The 18462-nt window shown below is 40.6% G+C and overlaps 1 protein-coding gene across 8 annotated transcripts in view; it reads left to right on the forward strand.

The window, feature by feature from the left end:
* MAP3K21 (mitogen-activated protein kinase kinase kinase 21) overlaps positions 1–18462 on the forward strand; it is a 139004-nt gene that overhangs the window by 37982 nt on the left and 82560 nt on the right. For 6 of the 8 annotated variants that reach the window (XR_009498073.1, XR_009498074.1, XR_009498075.1 and 3 more), the window contains exons 6-10: positions 7450–7572; positions 9350–9500; positions 9862–9959; positions 12817–13602; positions 15205–15380. Coding sequence is in view for 4 of the 8 variants with exons in the window: in XM_059900893.1 (XP_059756876.1) it covers positions 7450–7572; positions 9350–9500; positions 9862–9959; positions 12817–13602; positions 15205–15380 (1334 nt within the window). In the remaining 4 variants the exon portion in view is untranslated. Of the gene's footprint in view, positions 1–7449; positions 7573–9349; positions 9501–9861; positions 9960–12816; positions 13603–15204; positions 18020–18462 lie in introns of those variants that run through there. The other 2 variants (XM_059900889.1, XM_059900892.1) reach the window with 2 other exon arrangements.

Here is an 18462-nt window from a genome sequence, read left to right on the forward strand (position 1 = left end):
CTTGCTTCAGTTCGTGGTCGTAGTAATGACCTAATGAGTTTTCACGGGTGAAACGGCCTAGGGAGGGCGTGCACCGCAGGCCACTGGGTGCTGCGAATCCCACCCCAAGCGTCCTCTCCTGTTAGTGGAGACATTGATATACTCCTTTGGAAATCAAAGCAGAATTAATTCCTCTTTAGCTGATTGCACTGAACCGGCATCACTCGGCATGGTGAAAATCCAGCACAGAACTATCCTACGCAAAACGTGTAAATCATTAAGAAACATGAAAACAATGAAGAAGTGATTTCTTTCACCCTACCCATGGCAAACTTCTTGTCTCTAATCGTAATAGCAAGAAAAGTGGAATAAATTAAAAGGTACAAATGCAAGGTCAATTAGCAGCAAAGAGCTGATTATTTATCTATGTATTTAACGTTATGCAACAGTTAGGATTTCATTTTATTTGGGGAAAAAAAAAGTCAAATTGAACATTTAACTTAAAACAATCTTAGTACCTAATTTTTTAACCAGATCAATGTTTTGAACCTAAAGAACAGAGGTATATTTTAAAATTGTAATTTAAGCCAACTTTTCATTAGTCATCATAACTGTTTGGCTACAATTACCTTTTAAAATCTGAACATACTTAGGTTTTGTCACTAAGTTTGTTGCTTCCACAAGGATCGCAGGGCTGTGATCTGGGGCACTAAGGTTGCTATTCACACCCTCAGCAAAGTGTATCTAGTGCCTCGGTTACACGCCCACTTTCATTTGAGGGTTCAAAATCGTTGAGGTATGAGAACGAACCAGTAATTCTAGGGAAGCTTTTAAAAATATTTTTAAACCATTGTGACAATAACATAGAAGGAATACGTGTTAGGAGAAACTAAACAGAATACAAAAGAGCAAACATATGTTAGTTCACGAAATTAAGTTCTTTGATGTTATGTGTTATACTTTGCTTAAGGGGACACCAGATGTCCGCCTGTGTTTTGCAGTTCTTTCTAACAGGAAAGGACGGTGACAGAACTAAGAGCTGGCTGCACCTGTATAGAATGTGCAGTAAGGTCTATATATCTGTTTCTACCTCTCTCTGTGTCTCTCTCTATATGTATTACATCTTAGAGTGTTCCTCATGGATTCTAGTGTTTTCCTGAGATGTTTGGTAATGGTGTGGAAATTTGATTTAAATAACAGTAACAACAGTTTTGTTTTATACAAAGTATGTATAAATTGTCTTGTAAAAATACTTACTGCAAAATCCTAGAAGCCTTGCAGCGTACTGTGATCTTTTAGGTTATGGCAGAAGTCCTCAATTGATCAGAAAATTGCTGGAATGGGGTAGTCAGGAGTACACAGTGTACATTATTGATTATGTGTTTTGATGAAGTGAGAAGAGGCAATGGGTCCTTAATTCATTTTACCTTCGCCCCCTCTGGGAACGAAAAAGGTACTTTTCCAGGTTCTTTTCTAATATTTGCTTTTAGCCAAAGTGTAACTTGAAGGACCATTCACTGGACTGTCTGATATATCAGACATAATTTAGAATATTTTCTTTATGACGAGGCTTCTGCTTTCAATATAGACGATAGAAAAATTCAGAGAGGCACTCAGTGTGAGTTTTCTTCTCCAGTCCTGAGCTGTATCAGCATTCTTCTGTCTGCACTGTGACTGTGTTACCATAATTAATATTTATGGATTTCCTTGTAAAACTTTGGATGGGGGAGCTAATTAGAAACTGATGGAAAATAAACTTGGGGGAAACAATGAAATCATTCCAGTGATTCTTTAATCTTCATGGGAGAGTGATTAAATAAAATATCTCAGGATTCCCGAGGTTCTTCTTCTCAAATGTTGCTTGGCTATACCCTGCATTTATTCAGCGCAAATTGAATATATTTTACTATTTTTGCTAGATTTATATTATTCCTGGATTGTACTATTTGCCTTTTCTATTTCTGAGAATAGAGGGGTCCTTTTAGGTACACATTACTTTACCTTGTGCCGCTTAATAAAAGATTCTAGTTAAAACATAACCCATAAAATCTACTAATCCTGATCCATTTTGAAGGAATGAACTGCAGCTTCTATAATTTAGGGTGGCAGTTACCTCTTCTGCCCACAAGATGGTGCTACATTGTTGTGGCACTGGTACCATTAGGGAAACTATTTTTCTCATTCGAATCCCCCAGCTCTACACGCCCCTCTCCGCACACACACATACACACCCAGGGGTTACTTGCCCAACATCCCAAAGTAGGACACACACCCAAAGATCCAAAGAAAAGAATGATAACTATAAAAATAATTATTTTTCTCCTTCAGGAATCTTGCTCAGTAGAGAAAGCAATTATTTGTACCTTAAGTTCATGGGAGTTAGCTGATTCTGATATTATCATCTGTTAGAAAATTCTTTGAGGTAGCAGATTTTAGTACTATTTAATGGTACATTTTTAAGGAAGAAACGGCTGATAGGTGATAGATTGAAGGGTGGTGATACTTTCCTTTCGGCATACCAAATTACTTGAACCCCTTTTGCAGGATTTTTTCCATGTGTAACTAGCTTAAAGAATTTCTCAGAAACATATTTGAGACTCCTACAAACTGGTTCTTAATATTTATGCCTGTGGATCTTTCAAAAATTTGTTATTAAATGTGAATAATTATCTAATTATTGTAATTTTGTCCTTCAGAATCACTGGTGGTAGCTTTGAATCTTATGGCTATTTATAGCTATGGTGACTTACTGCCAGAAAACTCAAATGTAATTATTCCTGCCGGCAGTCCTGCATAGCTACCAAATAAGGAAGATAAATGCTTATAAAATGAGACAGCATAATCTAAGAGTTTGTAAATTATATTTGTGCATTCTTGGAATTTGTAGAACGAACAAGAACGATCATGGCAGATATTTTTATACTGTTACCACTTTGTATCACTCCCACTGTATTATGTTTATTGTGAACCAAAGTTGTGTTTTTAGAACATATAAAACAGGTCAAAGAGGTTTTGAAGCTTTCAGAAGTCGGCGTGTCTCTAAAGCCGTGGTATTCTCACTTCAGCCATTTCAGAAGTGCCAGAGTCCTGCCCAGCATGCGTGAGTGTGAGTGAGTGTGTGTACGCCCATAGGGAGAGAAGGCGAAAGCTCCACCAGGACTCTTCAAAGAATACTGCAACTTCTACTGTAAAAATGATGATTCCCACTGAGCCGCGTCAGTGGCCTTAATGAAACATAAATATTGACAGGGGAAATACAAGTACAGGTTCACTCAAAAGCCTGTGGCCCACATGATAACCTGCCGTGAGCAGATACCTTGAGAACACGTCTAGCAAGCAGTCCAGAGAAAAACTGGACATTGGCCAGGGCCCCCTAACAGTTCAGCCTAAGTTTTCCTAAATGTGTAACTAGGACAGCAGAATCAACCTTTCCCCATTTCATAGGGACAAGGATGTTTATCATAAAGAATATTTTATTTATGTTTAAAGCACAGAGCGCCTTTTTTTCCCCTTGGGTGAAAGTATTTAGATTTTTTTCAGAAGACCAAAAACACTCCAAATCTTAGGGATTGTTGAAGTCCAGTCTTGTGCCTTTGTAACTCGCCCTTGGCCTTAAAACCTTCCGTGCTGTTTCCCTGACCTGTGCCTGGCATCTCTTCTCCCATCACTTGTTCCCCATGGTTTGCCATTCAGATGCCGCGGCCTGATTCTGTGTTCGGGTGCTGAGGCCTGCAAGAGCAGCCTGCCTTCTGCCCTGGGCTGGGGGCTCATCCACAGTGTGCGGACAGACCACAGGGCCAGTTGAACCTTTATAACGCACTTCAGTCTAAATTGTTTCATATCTTTGGATAAGAATACTTCTTTCTTTTCCTACCTACTCCCCCTCCCCGCAGTTCAGTTAGTCGTCTGCCCTGATGATCTGCTTTCTTGCATTCATTCCTTCCTTTCCTTAACCGCTCTGCCCAGTCAAGTCTTTCTTGCTCACGTAGATGGTAGATGGACAAAGCCTCCCATCTGGCATGTCGTTTCCATTTGCTTTGTCTTCACAACATGATCACTGCCCCTGTGTTACTTGTAATCTTTTTTCTTAATTGGAGTATAGTTGCTTTACAATGTTGTGTTAGTTTCTGCTATACAGCAAAGTGAATCAGATATACATATACATATATCCCCTCTTTTTTGGATTTCCTTCCATTTAGGTCACTGCAGAGCATTGAATAGAGTTTCCTGTGCTATACAGTAGATTCTCATTAGTTATCTATTTTACACATAGTATCAATAGTGTATATATGTCAATCCCCATCTCTCAATTCATCCCACCACCCCTCCCTTGGTACCCATACATTTGTTTTCTATGTCTGTGTCTCTATTTCTGCTCTGCAAATAAGATCATCTATACCATTTTTTTAGATTCCACATATATGGGCAGATACCCAGAGAAAACCATAATTCAAAAAGACACATGCACCCCAATGTTCATTGCAGCACTATCTACAATAGCCAGGACATGGAAACAACCTAAGCGTCCCTCAACAGAGGAATGGATAAAGAAGATGTGGCACATGTATATACAATGGAATATTACTCAGCCATAAAAAAGAACGAAATTGGGTCATTTGCAGAGATTTATAGAGATGTGGATGGACCTAGAGTCTGTCGTAGAGAGTGAAGTAAGTCAGAAAGAGAAAAACAAATATCGTATACTAACGCATATATGTTACTTGTAATCTTAAACAGAGAAGACGTTCATTCAGCACCTTTTGAGATTTGCTAAGCACCTTTCCTGTGCAAGGCCCTGTGCACGTTTGGGGTTGTCACAGTGATGGCAGCTGACTCCTTCCCCCCAACGTAGAGAGCTGACATTGTACTGGGGGCAGCCTTAAGCTAATAATTAAACAAATGCTTATTTTTTTGCTGTAATTATTAACTACTGTGAAGGAAAAGTCATATGACTGATTAGTAGAGAGATGTCTCCTGGTCTAAGGAGATCACAGACAGCTTCCTCACAAAGAAACATTTAAATGGAGACTCGAAGTAGGAATTTACCAAACACGAGGGGAACAGGCAGGGAACACCTGCGAAGAAACTTGATTTCTTCCAGGAACTGAAAAAAGACCAGTGTGGCTTGACTCTGCCCCCTGGGCCAAATCCAGCCTCCCGCCTGTTTTGTATAGCTCACAAGCTAAGAACATTTAAATACTAGAAAAAACGATTTTCTGACACATGAACATTGCAGGAAAGGTAAACTGCAGCGTCCATAATAGAGTCGCATTGGAACACACGCATTTATGTGTTCGTGGGAATGCTTTCTCGCTCCATCAGACCGTATGGCTCGTAGAAACTAAAATATTTACTGTGTGGCACTTCTTAGGAAAAGTTTGCTGACCCCTGGTGTAGACCACGGCGAGTGATGGGAAAGCAGGGCACAATGAGGCTAGGGTGGCACAAGGAGCCCAGACTCTGATTTGCAGGGGACTGGAGAGGCTGTTATGATTTTGACCTGTAACTTTAAGAAGGATGAAAAGCCTTTGAGGGATTTTAAGCAGGGGAATGATAGTCAGCCATGCATTTTTAAGAAGACATCTGCCTGCTGTGAGGTAGACCAGAGGGGCCAAACAGAGATGCTGAAAGATCGATCAAGGGATTGTAGCAGCCTCGGCATGAAATGATGGTGGCAGTGGAAATAGAACAGAAAGCATCACCAGTGTGTGTTGAGCATTTATTATGTCCTGAGCCCTGTACTTAAGTATTTTCTGTACTTATTTATATTTAATTTTTCCTAACTGTCCTATGAAATAGGAATAATTATCTTTTCCATTTTTGTCAATGAAGGTGCTGTGACTTAAAAGAGATTAAGTTACTTTCCCAAAATTCATATGGCTAGTAAGTGATAAGCTGGGATTCGTTCACATCTGGAGTTTGCTGATTCCAGAACCTAGAATATAAATTTCTCAACTATAACTCTGAGAAGAATATATAACAGAGTTTTACAAGATATTTTGTGTTTGACTGGATATGGAGGGTCAGGGAGAACACAATATCAAGAAAAGTTTCAAATTTCTAGCATGAGTAGTTGGATAGATGTCTTGCCTACCAAATTCAAACTCCTCATTTCAAATACCAGGTGGTTCTTTAAAGTTCTTTAATTTTCAAAAAGGCAAATTATAGCTGTCTTGCATATGTGAAATGAACATGTGTCAATGATTTTATTCAACTTATTAATTAATGAGGGAACCCGTTAAAATTGGTTCACATGAGAATTTGAGGAGCTAAGTGTTCATGGTCAACTTAGTAAAGAAATGTTAGGATTAGATTGCTAGGCTAAACACAAACCCAATACAGCAATAAATCATCACCTTCGGGATTTTCTTTTACACCAGACAGCAGCTATTTGCATCATCACCAGACAAAATCTACAAGTTAACCTCTGCTCCTACTGAGTTGTGAAAATAGCCCAGTCAATAGAAAATCAGTCAGAGGTTAAGCTCGGCACTGCACTGAAAGAACATCCAGTCATTTCTTTTACCTGCTTCTAAGTTTCTGATAATTTTTCTGGCAGTTTACAGGGTTTTCCCAGACACCCTCCTCTTTCCTCTGGTAATATGACTTTTCTTCCGTATATTCCCGTAGTTCTTGGCATATCTCTGGCACGACAGCTACCCTATATTACAGTTAGGTAATAGTAACCATCATTTGTACGTACCTTGACCACAAAACGCTTTCAACTGCAGGCAAGGGGGAGTTTCTCTTGACCCTGGCTGGGTCTGAAAATTAAACCGACAAAGCCAGATCCACAGGGGAAAAGCATAAAAATGTACTTAATGTAAGTTTCTGTGACATGGGAGCCTGCAACAGGAAAGGAAGACCCAAAGAAACAGACCTGAATGTTGAGGAAGGCTGATGAAGAGTGGATGGTCATGTGGAAATGTGACGGGCTAAGCAGTAAACGTTGGGGTAGCGTGTCCGGAGCCCCGCACAACGTCCGCTTTCCGTTCTAATCACCACGGCAACCCTGGGAGGTGTCTGCTATTCTAGCCAACAACCGCAGGGACCGGCGCCGAGAGGCTCGTGACTAGTTTGGGGTCTGTAGTCTGTTAGTGACAGAACCAGGACTCATGTAAACCCAGGGTGTCTCCCATCTCGATTTTGTTTTCAACTCTATCAGACTGAATGAAGATAACTCCTTCTTCCCGGAAGACCGTGAGTTCTGCAATACGCAGTAATAGTTCATTTCCTTGTGAGCATGCGTCTCTCCCCGTGCCTAATGCGTCATGACTCTGAGTCATTGTTTACGGACGTGAGCCCTGAATGGAAGATAAGTAAGAAAGTAGGAACAGACTCTGAGATACACCCATATTCTTACTGTCTGGCAGTTCCTGCTTTGATTGCCATGTGCGAAAGCTGGGGCTATGGAAATAACTTAAAACCATGGACTCTCAGTTCTCATTTTTTTTTTCCCGTATCTGACAGATTTCCAGCACAAAATAACCGTGCAGGCCTCCCCCAACTTGGACAAACGGAGGAGCCTGAATAGCAGCAGCTTCAGTACGCCGAGCAGCCCCACGGTGATCCCCCGGCTCCGGGCAATACAGCGTGAGCTTTCTCCCCCACGGGGGGCTTCTGGGCGGCTTTCTGTCACTCACGGACTTGGATCCAACTTACGCAGACATTCATAGCCGGTTCTAACCCTGTGATATTTAGGAGGTGTCAGAACTATTTGGAAAGCAAGATTTGGTCTTGTCTTCCTTAGTCTCATTTTCTTGTTCTCACAATAAATGATTTTTAGATGCCACGCAATCGGTGATGTGACCAGGCCACAGAGTAGAAAGTGAAACAGTATCGTGAGACATTTTGTTAAACGCCTGCCTGCAACATTTGCATGACCTAGTTATATCAGTAGCCTCTTTATGGATGTTTTGAAAGCCGAAATCAGGAATTCAAGGTTACTTCCATTCGTTTCATTGTTTTGTAAGGAAAAAAATATTTTGCTTTTTGAAATTTAGCTTGAATTTGGTCTGTGTTGACCAACCTAATGCACACAGCCCTCCACTTAGGGTGGTTCGACTTAGGGTTTTTTGACTGTATGATGGTGCAAAGTGATTCACATTCAGTGGAAACCATACTTCGAATTTTGAATTTTGATCTTTTCCTGGGCAGTGATACTGGGTACCATCCTCCCTCGTGACGCTGGGCAGTGCGCCACAGCTCCCGGTCAGCCCGCCATCACAAGGGTGAACGACCCGTACACTCACAACCACTCTGTACCCACATAAGCACTCTGTTTTTCACTTTCAGTACAGCATTCAGTAAGTCACACGAGGCATTTGACTTTATTATAAAATAGGCTTTGCTTTAGGTGATTTTGCCCAACTGTAGACTAGTGTAAGTGTTCTGAGCACATTCAAGGTGGACATGGCTAAGCCATGATGTTTCGTAGGTGAGGTGTATCAAACACGTTTTCAGCTTATGATATTTTTAACTTACGATGGGTTATTGGATGTAACCCCATCATAAGTCGGGGAAGATCTGTCCTTCAGAATACCACTTAGTATTTTGGTTTTAGAGTGTTCAGCCTAGTGGAAAAAATAAATATACTAATTCATCTGGCATCCTCGCACTGTGAGAGTTTCAATTAGACCCAAAGCGGATATTTTTACCCCCTGTGTGGGTATGTCATAATGTTTTCAGTTGTGTTTTTAGAACCTCTGGTGTGTGACGGGGTTGTTTTCTAAGTGTGTAGTAATGACAGCCACTCTCCCAGTGTTTCCCAAGCCAACTGTCGGTGCACAGCGAGGCTGGGGGGGTGGCATATACGTGTGTCAGCAACATGTGGGTGTTAGACGTGAGTGTAAACCTCCCGAGAGGGGATGAAATAAGGCAAGACGTGGGGAAACTTACATACGTTCAGATTTTTAAAGGTAATTGAAGCCGAACAGTTGTGATGACTAATGAAAAATTGGCTTAACTTGCAATTTTAAAATATACCTTTGTTCTTTAGGTTCAAAATTTTGATTTGGTTAAAAAATTAAGTACTAAGTTTGTTTTCAGTTAACCGTTCAATTTGACCTTTTTTCCTCCAAATAAAATGAAATCCTAACTGTTGCATAATGTTAAATACATAGATAAATAAATAATCAACTCTTTATAGCTAATTTACCTCAAATTTGTATCTTTTAATTTAGTTCACTTTTCTTGCTGTTATGATTAGAGATAGAAGTTTGCCAGTGGTAGGGTGAAGGAAATAATTTCTTCGTTGTTTTCATGTTTCTCAATTGTTTACACGTTTTGACTAAGATAGTTTTACAACTGATTTGATTCATTTTAACTTAACAATTTTTTAGTTGGTTAATGAGTGATGCTCTCTGTTTAGTGACCTCAGATGAAAGCAATAAAACTTGGGGCAGGAACACGGTCTGTCGACAAGAAGAATTTGAAGATGTAAAAAGGAGTTTCAAGAAAAAGGGTTGTACCTGGGGTCCAAATTCCATTCAAATGAAAGAAAGAACTGACTGCAAAGAAAGGTACTTGTGTGACATCTGGTGGCATTCCAGTGTGTACTGTGATAAATAGCAGTGCCTTTTAAATATTGCACTGGCCAGACCTAACTTTTAAAAAGCAATTAGAGTAATACAGAGATACCTGAATATAATTTAATTTCTAGGTTGGGTTTATCCTACTAAATCAATTATTATTTAGTTAAGCAATTAAAAAGATTCTCTGTCTCATGTTAAGGTTTTATCTGTACTTTGTTAGCTCTTTAAAACATAGAGGCCAAATATGTTCTCTTTACTACCTAAAAATATTGTTAGTGTATATCCACCAAAACCTAATTTGTGTGTCATATGGTTCTATTATATCAAAATAAACATTTTTCTCTTGTAGAATAAGACCTCTCTCAGATGGCAACAGTCCTTGGTCAACCATCTTAATAAAAAATCAGAAAACCATGCCGTTGGCTTCATTGTTTGTGGACCAGTCAGGTAAATGTGCTTCAGGAAATAGAATTTGTTTGAGTTAGACTGAGCCTCTGAGAGTTCTAGAAGTGACGTGGGAAAGGTTAGCAGCGTCGCATGTACTGAGTAGTAGCAGTGGCTACACTAAGCTCAGAAGTTATCTTCTGTCCTGTCAGTCTTCGTGGCGGAAAGTAATTAGGCTCCACATTGTTTATTAGGAATTTGTAACTCTTATTCTTCACCAGAAAAATTAGTATAATTTATTATATGGAACCAAATTACTGTAGTATAGGAAATAGTAAATATGAAAATGTAGGTGCCCTGAAGTTCTGCTGGGATGATATTCCCACCCCGCGACCTGATGAAATATTGTCAAGCGGGTTAGTTGTGGAAAACTACTGCTGGAGAGTATTACCTTGGAACCTCTAGTTTTAAATGAATCATCATCGCTTTCAATGTTCGGTATTCCTATTCAATATTCAGATATTAAAAGGTTGAAGAGATTTGGAAGTTGCTGGAAATCTTCAATGATGGGTAACTCTGAAGAAAAGCAAATTGGTCTTTATCCTTGTCAATTTAAGACAGCCCTTTGGTACTGTGGTCAAATTAGAGATGTTTTAGCAAAACACGGTATAAACTTCTTGAATTTATTGAATTTATGATCGTTGCTATGCTCAGTTTTACAAGCACCTTATCACCTACTGCCCATGTTTAGTTTTCTTCTTCTGTGTTCATCACAAGTGTGTGGTTTCAGCATAAGTATCTCCATAAATACTTTCAGGTAAACACAAGGCAGGTGCCGTGTGATCCCTGGGTAGATGCTTTCTGATGTCAGATTCATTACTGTATTCTGACTCTTTTTCGCCTGTAAAGGCAAGAGGGTCTCTCATTATGCACTACGATTCATCATCAGATGGCGTTTGAGGACTAATGAAGAACGATTAATAGTAATAAAACTGTTAATTCTATAGCACAAGTTTCATTATTTGTGACTGTTTATCCAGATAGAGGGATTAATCAGAGAAGTCCTCTTGCTTTTTTTTCACTGAATTTTTTAATTCTTTCTTAGAATATTTTGATCCTATGAATAACTCCTCCACAAGACAGTTGGAGGAAATAAAAGGATGTATTTGGCTGACTCAGCTGGGTCTCCATTAAGTTAACCCTGCAGTTCATTGGAAGGATCACTGAGCAAAAGGTTTACACAGTCTGTCCTGCCTGAAGGTCCCCCTCCCACCTTCCACCTGTGGGGCCTCACCCTTCTAAGTGTTTCTGTCTCAGCCCAAGCGTTTCCTGAAAACCTCCCCTGACCGCCTTAGCTGCAGTGGTGTCTCACCCCATCCCTCTGTCTCAGTACCCAGTTTTATTTATGCATCGCTCTTCCCTGAAATTCTTATTGGTCTGCATGGACACCCGTAATGTGTGTGTTCTTTGTCACCCCAAATTAGAATGTCAACTCCTCGAAGGCAAAGATTTTATCTGGTTTGTTCACCACTCTACTCCCAGGGCCTGGTGCATAGCAAGTCTTCAGTATCTCCTGAATGCCTAAGTGAATCCTAAAAGGACAGTTTGATCTTATGTAGATATTGATTATATTCACCTTGGTTTGGGGGCTGCGAATGCATGCCGTCAGTCATAGGAAGACTGGGAAAGATTGTGATGGATCCGTGTAGGTTCATGACAGCTCAGGAGGAAAGTGTGGGAAAGGAAGTGCTCAGTGTGCTTCGAAACCTATGGCTTTTACTTGTCAACAACGTTTACCCTCTTTTTTAAAAAATGATGGCTTAGTAATTTGTTATTCGTTACATGTACCGTGCATTCAACCCATCAAAGTGCAATTCGTGCCTACTTGATGAAGGCACTATTCGGGGAAGACCCCTCACAAGATGAAACCTGCAGGGAAGCTCACAGCCGGCTGTGACCTGAAAGTAGAAAAAGGAGGAAACCGAACGACACGAGAGGCTTCAACGGAGGCCGAGATCACATGTGGGAAGAAGGGCAGTGTCAGGCCGTCTTAGGGCCAGGCAGGATTTTGAGATAGAATTGTCTGAGGGAAATGGGACAGTGGGAGGAGGACACGGGGAGAAAGATAGCAGAGGAAGTTACTGGGCTTGAAGGGAGAAAAGCAGGGAAGAGCACAGGCTTGTTGGGAGAAAAGCTGGCATCCGGCTGGTCTAGCAAACCGAGCACATTTTAGGTGCAGTGGACACAAGGCTGCAGAAATCATGGGTGGCTCTGTCGGGGATGTTCTGGACACGAGATGAGGGAGTTCGTCATTTCAGTCGTTCATGGTTAAGCCCTAAGTGATAAGAATTATAGCTTCCTCTCCAGTAGCAGAATATGTTACCCTTTGGGGCTCTGACCTCTGGAGAATCTTCTCCTGATACGGGACTCCTACGCTTTAATGGCAGCTTGTTGAAACAGGCTGCTGGGCACCACCATAGTCTGAAGTGTGCTTCACTACTCTACGCAGGATGGTTCCTGTAGCAACGGGGCATGGCCCAGTTATCTAGGTCACGTGCAAGGGCACCTTTTGTCTGACGTGTCCTCCTGCCGCTGTCTGTGCATGTGCATTTCTGTATCTTGATGACTTTGTTTCTATAGAAGTTTCTGTTTTCTATGCCAGTGAAGAGCCACTTCCTGAAGGACGGGAAACGGCAGAGGACTTGCTCGCCTGTTCCTGTGCAGGGAGCTGAGTCATTGCACCCTGGACGCCCCTTCCTTAGGGTCCTCCTGGACGAACCATTTGCTGAACTGCAAAGGACTCCATGTGTTTTGATTTAGAATATGTATTTATTAGATTTCAGCCTTGTTTTACAGTATAGCTTGCATGGTTTTTACGGTAAAATGGTCCTAGCCTGTGTGTATTTATACTTCTGTGTAGGTGCGTGTGAAGAGCCACAACTTGCCCCAGACGGATTGGAACACAGAAAGCCAAAGCAGATAAAATCACCGAGTCAAGCCTACATTGATCTACCTCTTTGGAAAGATGGCCAGAGAGAGAATCTGGTGGAACCTGAAAGCTGGGAGGAGAGAACCCCGGTGAGCCCTGCCACCAGCATTCCTCAGGGGACCCCTCCGAACAGTCTGAGCAGATCCCCCCAGAGGAAGAAGACGGAGTCTGCTCTGTACAGCTGCACCGCGCTGCTGGCGTCGGTGGCTCTGGGCCTGGACATCAGAGAGCTCGCGAAAGCACAGGCTGCTGAAGACCCGTTGCCCAAGGAAGAAAGGAAGAAACGCGAGGGCATCTTCCAGCGGGTGCCTAAGTCCCGAAGCAGTGCCAACTCCGCCACTAGGCTGCCAGCCGCGGGCGAGGGGGCCAGCAGCCCATCCCCGCTCCCTCCGTCCAGCGCCGCGAACCTCCTGTCCATGCCTTCTCTCTCCACCAAGTGCCTGCTGCAGACTGACGGCGAAGATTCCTTCGAGAGCAGCACACACGTCCCTTGTGACCCCAAGGTGCCCATTCCAGATCCTTGCCCTGCCTTTGGAAGGAGGGGTCAGGAGCCAACCCCTGTGCCAGGACTGGAGACCCATCATGGTGTGTGGGGAAACCTGTCTCCTTCCTTCACAGTTCCAGCACGTGCGGGCGCATCTTACGCTGCTTCTTCAAAAGAAAGAGCAGCACATCACCGACGGACCGTATCTGATGGAAGTGCTTCTCAGCCCCCAGGTAGGCTGCATTCGTGGGTGAAAGTACCAGACACCACTGTAGAGGATAGACTGTAAAATTGTATGGCTCTCTGATTTTATCTTTTCCAAGTGATTACATTTACAAATTTGTTTTCACTGTGCACATAAATCTTTGAATTTTACCCTACTCTTTTGTTTGACTTTATCATTTGGATTCTTGGAAGAGTATAATTAAATTTCAGTAACTTAAATGCATAATAGCATGTTAAAACAGAAAGAGCACTTGGAGAGTAACTGCCCCAAGCCCCTCGTGGTAGGAAGGAAAGTCATTTGCCAAAATCTGAACCACATAATTAGTGGGAGAGTTGGCAGTAAAACTGGTCATTTGACACAGTGTCACCTGGCTTTGCTGCCCAGGTTTATGTTGAGATTGAGTTTAGGGGGTATAGAAGTCAAATGGAGGGCTTCCCTGGTGGTGCAGTGGTTGAGAATCTGCCTGCCAATGCAGGGGACACGGGCTCAAGCCCTGGTCTGGGAAGATCCCACATGCCACGGAGCGACTGGGCCCATGAGCCACAACTACTGAGCCTGCACGTCTGGAGCCTGTGCTCCGCAACAAGAGAGGCCACGGTAGTGAGACCTGCGCACCGCGATGAAGAGTGGCCCCCGCTTGCCGCAACTGGGGAAAGCCCTTGTATGGAAATGAAGACCCAACACAGCCATAAATAAATAAATAAATAAATAAATTTTTTAAAAAAAGAAGTCAAATGGACAGTAGGTGCTGTGTGGGGAATGACTATTATTCCTTTTGTATGTAAAGATAATTACAACTACCTCAGATATAGATCATGAGGGTTACTTGAGATAATATATATGAAAAATGCTTTTTAGATTGTAAAATGTTATGCTAGGATCGGTTATAAAGTATATTAAAACTGAAACTGCTTTCATTTGCTTTATCTTTTCGTTTATCTCTTTAAGTGCTACACCTAGACAAGATTTTTTTTCATATTATTGTTCATTGTCTTTAGATAAATTGGTTTATTGCTCTTTTATGATGCAATAAAGTATTAGTAATTTATAATTGCACATGGTGAAATCCTAGCACAAGAATCCCGTAAAAAACCATTCTTTTTTTCTTAGTTTGAAGCCCATGATTATTTGCTACAGTGGTAGTAAGTCAGTTCTTCAGAACAAAAAAGGGAGGGTGTAACATGTCAAAACGTATCTGCTTTCTTATTTTCATTAATTTTTTCAAATCATCATCTGAGAGTGAATTCAGTCACATTCACCATCATTTTAAAGTCTTAACTTTAGTCCAGTCTAACCCATTGTGAAATCTATCCTGTTAATAAAACAGTTCTAATGATCATTGTCCTAAGCGTATGATGATGACTTAGCTCTTTACAGGTGTCGTTTCCATAGGTTCAAGCCGTCTTTCCAACCTTGTAGTACTTTTCCATAAAAACAAACATTCTTATCCTAACAATTTTAAAGGTAAGGTTTGTGTTCAGGTTCTTTTGTGAAAGCTCACTTTAAGGTGGTCACCTAAGTGAAGTCATCCTGGTTATTTTCCTTGCTATCCATTGATTTCGACGTCACTGTCTTTCTAATCACACACTGTCTTTGCCTCCTCAACCAGCTGGTGCAGCTCTCATCTCAGCCCCCGGAGCCTCTGAGCTGCCCCCTGAGTGGGTTTGGGGGACGCCCCCCTCGCCGTCTGGACCTCATAGTGACCTGCCAAGTGAGGTCCCGCCCGAAAAACAGAGAGCTGTCCATGTGGTGCCTCTGCCTCGCCCTCCCCACCTCAGAAGCCAGGTAGGTGCCCCGAAGGCCTTCCCGCAGAGAACAGAGTCTCAGCCCGCACAGGCCTGCCCTGTGGTGGGCGGTCCAGGACCAGCCCCTGACTGTCCCCTCGGTGCCCAGGAGAGAACTAAGCCCCACGTGCCTTCCTTACTGGATGCCGACGTGGAAGGCCAGAGCAGGGACTGCACGGTGCCTCTGTGCAGGATGAGGAGAACAAGCCGACCATCTCTGTACGAACTGGAGAAAGAATTTCTGTCTTAAGTGCCTTATACTGTTCAAGCATTTCTTTTTTTTTTTTTTCTTTTAAGGTGAACAAATGAAAACAATGTGTCTACCTTTGAATTGTTTTATGCTGCTGTGTTTTCAAAGCTGTGGCCATGTTACTAAAATAGTAATGGATGTCTAACTTCTCCAAAAATATATGTGATTGCTGTTGGCTGACTGTATTGTTATTCCACTGGATTCTTACCTAGCAACTTGAAATACTACACACGTGTAAAACAAATGTGCAACAGTGTAAATCTATGTTTAAGCACAATTTTAAATGCTTTGTTTGTTCCCATTTATATCCTTGTCTATTAGTACACACAGAAATTGTAATGAGTGCGCCATTTTTGTTTCCTTCCTTCCTGTTTCCTTCCTTTTGTTTTCTATTTTCCTTTACCTTTTTCCATTTCTTTCCTTTTTTTTTTTTTGTTATTTGTGCAACAAGAAGCCAAGAGTAATGTGATGTTAGCAAGTAAAGATGTCTATGTAAAAAAAATTTGATGACTAGAATAGATGGAGAGTCCTATATGAACTACCTAAACTCAGCAGTAGGCTTATAATGCATAAGTATGTCCAAATCTCACCTAAAATATGCACTATTTCTCTCTTTGAGAAAATTTTACTGAATGTAACTTGTAAAAGTTTTAATGAATGTAACTTCTAAAAATTTTATCCATTAGAACTCCAAAGTAGATTTTTCAAAAAGCCAGTCATTGACATTTGACTCAGACCATACTGTATACAGTTGAGAGGCGCTAACCTTTGTGTTCTCCCTGTAGAAAGGATCTTCCTTCTTCCTTCATCAGTAGCCATTGATTTGGTATCCAGAAGTGCAAAGCTTTTCCTTTTGTCATAGAGTCTTTAAAAATTAATCAATGCGTGCGTTATGTGCCGAAGAAAATTCATGTCATTTAATATTATTTTTCTCTATTTAAATGCATAATCATCCTAATAATCTCAAATACAGTCAGAAACACTGCAAAGTCAAGAAACAGCACTACGGTTAGAATTGAAGTGTTAGAATTTAAGTGTTTTAAAATAGTAGTTATTCACTTAATTGTAGATACATGTTAGATATCTGTTGGGTGGGACAAACTGATGTGATAGAATGGAGAAATATAAGTTATTTTCAGATGTGGGTTTATAAAACGAATCTTTGGATAGCAGATCAGGTTTTTAAGTGATTTTAAATTATTTTATGAGTCACTTTTATAAATCATAGAGTTATGATACAAATAAACTACTGAGTTATTAAGCTACTGAAATGGCTATCCAGGAGCTTGGTAATCTTGCCTGGGTTCTTTTGTTAAATCTATTATGCTTCTCTCGCTAGAATATGGTTATTCAGATGACACACAATAAGTATTTAAAATTTTCCCTACAGTGAAAAACTTTAATTGCAAACATTACTTGTTATTTCATTTAAAATTTTACCTTGGTTAAGGTTTACTGAATAACTGGAAGGGCAGTGATTTAATCAGGTGTGATAAAATATCCACCTATAGTAGAAAAAAAAGAGGAAAATTATATTATTTGGCCATTTTAGAACCTCTTAGTCATCTAACAAGTATGCCACTGCAAATGATGAACGGAGCATGAAAGGATTATTTTAATATAAGCACATTTTGCCTTAAGGAAATTCTTGAAGCACAATCTCAGGTCCTTAATTACATTTTGTGGTGTTATGGTCCATTCTATGATTTGGCTTCACTTTTGGGTGGTTGTTGAATTACCTAACAGAGATTTGGTTTCCTCAAAATTGTATCACATCTGAAACTATGGTTGGCTACTTCATACTCAGTCATTTGAGGGCATGTAACTTCCAGCTAAAAGTAAACGAAATACATGCCTACAGTAATACATGAAACACGAAATATAGAAACTGTGTTTTCAGTTTTGCTTCTACCAAAACATCGTGTGTGTGTGTGTGTGTGTGTGTGTATGGCACTTTGTGTGAGGGTAGGGGAGTGATGGGTGTCCGTCTGTCTGGTCCCTCTACTCTGTTCCTGTTTAGCTTTATTTTAGTCAACTCTACATTATGATGAATTTAGAAATGAAGTTATGTTGAAAAGATAATTGTCATATAAGGACTCAATCTCACATATTACTGCAGATAGTTATTTTTTGCTGAGATCTGTTGTACATTTGCGATTTTCTATGTGTATAGGTATACTTAGCGGAATCTGGTTATTTATTTTCACATAGACTTAGTAGCTCACTGAAAGATAAATTAAGCTGATTACTATTAGTCAACAGTTAAGGTGCTCCCACTGCAGAGATTTGAGGCCTGGGCCTGATATGCTGTATTATGAAGCTTTGTGACTGAAAAAGATGTTTACATATGTTGTCTATTTTTTTTAATAAAGTTTTTTTTATAGCTTGTCTACTTGCTCAGTGGCTTTGATCTCCTGATGGTTGTGACTATAGTTTGTAAATGGTTCATTTTGTATTCAATAAGGAAAATATGTTAATAAAGATTATTAATAAGTCAGGTATTAACCTGCTAAATTCATTAAACTGAAGGATCATGATATGAATCATGGAATTAAATGAAATACTTTATTTAAAATGTTGTTTGGTTTACATGTGCGTTGAAACGTTGCATTTCACCGTGAGAATTTTGCAACTCCATCTTTTCAGAACGCACATTTTGGCAGAGTGAATTACTGTATGAAGTAAATCTCAGTTGATGCTAGAGCACTGTGATTAATGAGACATGTTGATTATTAGCATGTTTAAATCAGAAGAATTTCAAAACCCACCTAACATCTGGTGATTCTTGGTAAGCAATAAAAACTTGGGTGAATTAGAAAAGTAGATGGTAGCA

Source organism: Balaenoptera ricei, chromosome 16, assembly GCF_028023285.1.
Source record: "Balaenoptera ricei isolate mBalRic1 chromosome 16, mBalRic1.hap2, whole genome shotgun sequence".
In the NCBI taxonomy this organism is placed as follows: Eukaryota; Metazoa; Chordata; class Mammalia; order Artiodactyla; family Balaenopteridae; genus Balaenoptera; species Balaenoptera ricei.